The 3,232-nt window shown below is 51.1% G+C and overlaps 1 protein-coding gene across 1 annotated transcript; it reads left to right on the plus strand.

Moving 5' to 3' along the window:
* Positions 1–434: 434 nt before the first annotated feature.
* Positions 435–1,253, plus strand: OLIG3 (oligodendrocyte transcription factor 3). Its single transcript, XM_006915380.1, has one exon. It carries the CDS (start codon positions 435–437, stop codon positions 1,251–1,253), a length of 819 nt encoding a protein of 272 aa, XP_006915442.1.
* Positions 1,254–3,232: the final 1,979 nt, after the last annotated feature.

Below are 3,232 nucleotides of genomic sequence, written 5' to 3' on the forward strand. Positions count from 1 at the left end.
TGGGGGCTCCTAGCGGTTCTGAGCAGAGGTGTCCCAGGGCGGCCCCACAATGAATATGAATAGGAATCCTTGCTAAATGGGACAGCAAAGCGCACCGCCCTGAATGATGGCACGTCATCCTAACCAACGCAGGATAGATAGGAGGGTTTCTTTTGTCTCTTTTCTCCGCCGCAGCTCTATAAAAGCCCCTCTTTTTCTGAGTGAGGTTAGTTCAAGCACACACAAACTAGCTGTCCAGGAAACAGCCTAACCAGAGAGAGGGGAGTGGGGAGGGAGAAAGGCGGGGAAAGGCAGTGCCTCAGCTTTTCTTCTCATGTCTTGTCGCTGAGAAGTGGGTTGCCGAGCTGTGCAGATTATTATTTTTTTAATTCAAGATTTTCTTTAATTTCCCGCCTGAAGCCTCCCCACGGTCGGGCCGCATCCCCTCTAATAAAATGAATTCTGATTCAAGCTCTGTCTCTAGCAGAGCTTCATCTCCGGACATGGATGAGATGTATCTGAGGAACCACCACCACCGCCACCACCACCACCAGGAGAGCCGTCTCAACTCGGTCTCGTCCACGCAGGGCGACATGGTGCAGAAGATGCCCGGGGAAAGCCTCTCGCGGGCGGGCGCCAAGGCCGCGGGCGAGAGCAGCAAGTACAAAATCAAGAAGCAGCTGTCGGAGCAGGACCTACAGCAGTTGCGGCTGAAGATCAATGGACGCGAACGCAAGCGGATGCACGACCTGAATCTCGCCATGGATGGGCTGCGCGAGGTCATGCCCTACGCGCACGGGCCCTCGGTGCGCAAGCTCTCCAAGATCGCCACTCTCCTGCTGGCCAGAAACTACATTCTCATGCTCACCAGCTCCTTGGAAGAGATGAAGAGGTTGGTTGGCGAGATCTACGGGGGCCACCACTCGGCTTTCCACTGCGGGACCGTGGGCCACTCGGCCGGCCACCCAGCGCACGCTGCCAACGCCGTGCACCCGGTGCACCCCATCCTGGGCGGCGCGCTGTCGTCGGGCAATGCCTCGTCGCCGCTGTCCGCTGCCTCGCTGCCCGCCATTGGCACCATTCGGCCTCCCCACTCGCTGCTCAAGGCGCCCTCCACACCGCCCGCACTGCAGCTGGGCAGCGGCTTCCAGCACTGGGCCGGGCTACCCTGCCCCTGCACCATCTGCCAGATGCCACCGCCACCGCACCTGTCCGCTCTGTCCTCCGCCAACATGGCCCGGCTGTCCGCCGAGTCCAAGGACTTGCTCAAGTGAGCAGCGGGCCGGCCCGGTTGCGGAGGATGAGGGGAGAGCGGCAGGAGGGGCCGCAATGCCGGGCCCGAGGGAAGGGGGAGGCCCGGCGCTCGGCGGGCGGGAGGGCGCGCGCGGGGCCCTGCGGCCTCTCCTTTGGGCTGAGCGATCTCAGACCTCATTTAACCTTCGGAGGGAACGGACCAAAACCAAATTGCAAGTTCTAGGTGGTAGCGAAGGGGGACTCAAACCAGACGTCGTGTGTTTTGCATGCATGCTTCTTTTCCCCCATGCCGCGCCAGTATTTCTCACTGCCATATGCTCTTGTCACAACTGCATTTGTTATATAAAGACGGGATCGGTGTAGTTAAAAACTTGCGAAGGGACTTTAGAGTTGGCTTTCTCTGGCTCTGTGCTCTCTCACCTTGGAAAAGACAACCATCCCTTTTGTGCAAAACAAATGTAAATATTTCCTTGAGATGGGTGCAATTCCGATTGTCACTATTCTCTCCACAGTTTTGTTTTCTAGAGACAAAGGAGAGGGAGGGAGGGAGAGAGAGAGGGAGAAGGAGAGCGAACGAGCAAGAGAAGAGAAAGAGAGAGAGAGAGAGAGAGAGAGAGAGAGAGAGAGAGAGAGAGAGAGAGAGAGGCAGGCCCCAAGTTTTGAATCTCAACTCGGTCCAGAGCATGACATCTCTTATGTGGGTTTTCCTTAAGACGCAGTGTAGGTCAAAAGAATGCATGCACGCTTCTCAATGAATCTTGTATGAACATGTTGTGCAGGCCGTGATGCCATTTTCCTTGTAACAAGGATTTATTAGTGAATTCTACCAAGTACTCCGCTTATCTGTCTGTGGTTGTATGAAATGAAAACGGGGGCAGAGTGCAAAGACCCGAACTCACGCACATGTGCTTCTTTTCCCATCTTAACCCCTTCAAACTCCATTCCCAAACTTCTTCTGCTGATCTAGGGGTGGGCGATTGCCAGAGCCTGGGCTCCTTCCACTAGCTTGCCCCACCCCCTCTTGCTCCGTTATTCTGCATGCAGGCGGGCTCTCTCTATCATCAGCTTTGGAAACTTATCGTGGTTTGGGGAGGGGTGCCGTTTTTATTTTCCTGAACATTTGCTTGAAATATTTTGTTAGGGCTTCAAAGACAATACCTGTCTTTATTTTTATATATTCTTGATAACTATGGTATATTTATTAATAACCAGTGTTTCTGGATGAGATTTCAAATAAAAAAGAACCTTTAAATCCTGGCTTTGCCTTTGCCTAAAATTTTTGAAGATGGGGATAGTAGTAGGGAACATGTGGACTAAGTAAGGTGTATCTGGGCCTGGGGTGAAAGATTTGGATGGGTGAGCAGATGTGATGAATTTTCTTTGGTCATTTACAAGTAAAGAGGTCAGATAAATTGGTGTTAATTATTACAAATAATTGTACTTCGAATGGGGCATTGTCTACATTGGTAGTCTTGTGATATCTGAGCTCCTTGTTTCCCTGCAGTAATCAGACCCTCATAAACTCAGCCATTGAGGTTTTTTAAAAAGTAATCTGGAAACCCAAAGTGACAGGAAATGAGGCAGAGTAGTTACTGCTCTGGCTGTTGTTGGCAACAGATGAGAATGAAGCAGTAAGTTAACTTCTTTTCACTTTTAACCATGTGACCTTAAAAAAAAAAAAGTTTAAAACGCAGTATCTGTTTTAAAAGTCAACAAAGAGTGGTCCTAGAAGATAATCAAATACCTGGCCCCTGCCTGCTCCCTGGACAGCAGCCCCTCAGAAAAAGGGCTCTGCTTTGTAAGGTGAGGGCGGGGGGTGAGGCCAACTACTACAGATTTATAGCGGGATTCTCCCTTCGTTTCTCCCTTAGAAGATTGCAAGGTCCCATTAGTTGCATACAAACTACTTGGAAATATGAGGTGGCGAGTGGGGAATGAAGAGAGAAAAGTCTTCTACACAAATAAATGATGGCTAAAACAAGGGTCATTTTAATCATTA

This window comes from Pteropus alecto, unplaced genomic scaffold, assembly GCF_000325575.1.
Source record: "Pteropus alecto unplaced genomic scaffold, ASM32557v1 scaffold185, whole genome shotgun sequence".
In the NCBI taxonomy this organism is placed as follows: Eukaryota; Metazoa; Chordata; class Mammalia; order Chiroptera; family Pteropodidae; genus Pteropus; species Pteropus alecto.

Bases quoted from the DNA above. Each gene is read 5' to 3' on its own strand.
- OLIG3 (XM_006915380.1), top strand. From the start codon at position 435: ATGAATTCTGATTCAAGCTCTGTCTCTAGCAGAGCTTCATCTCCGGAC.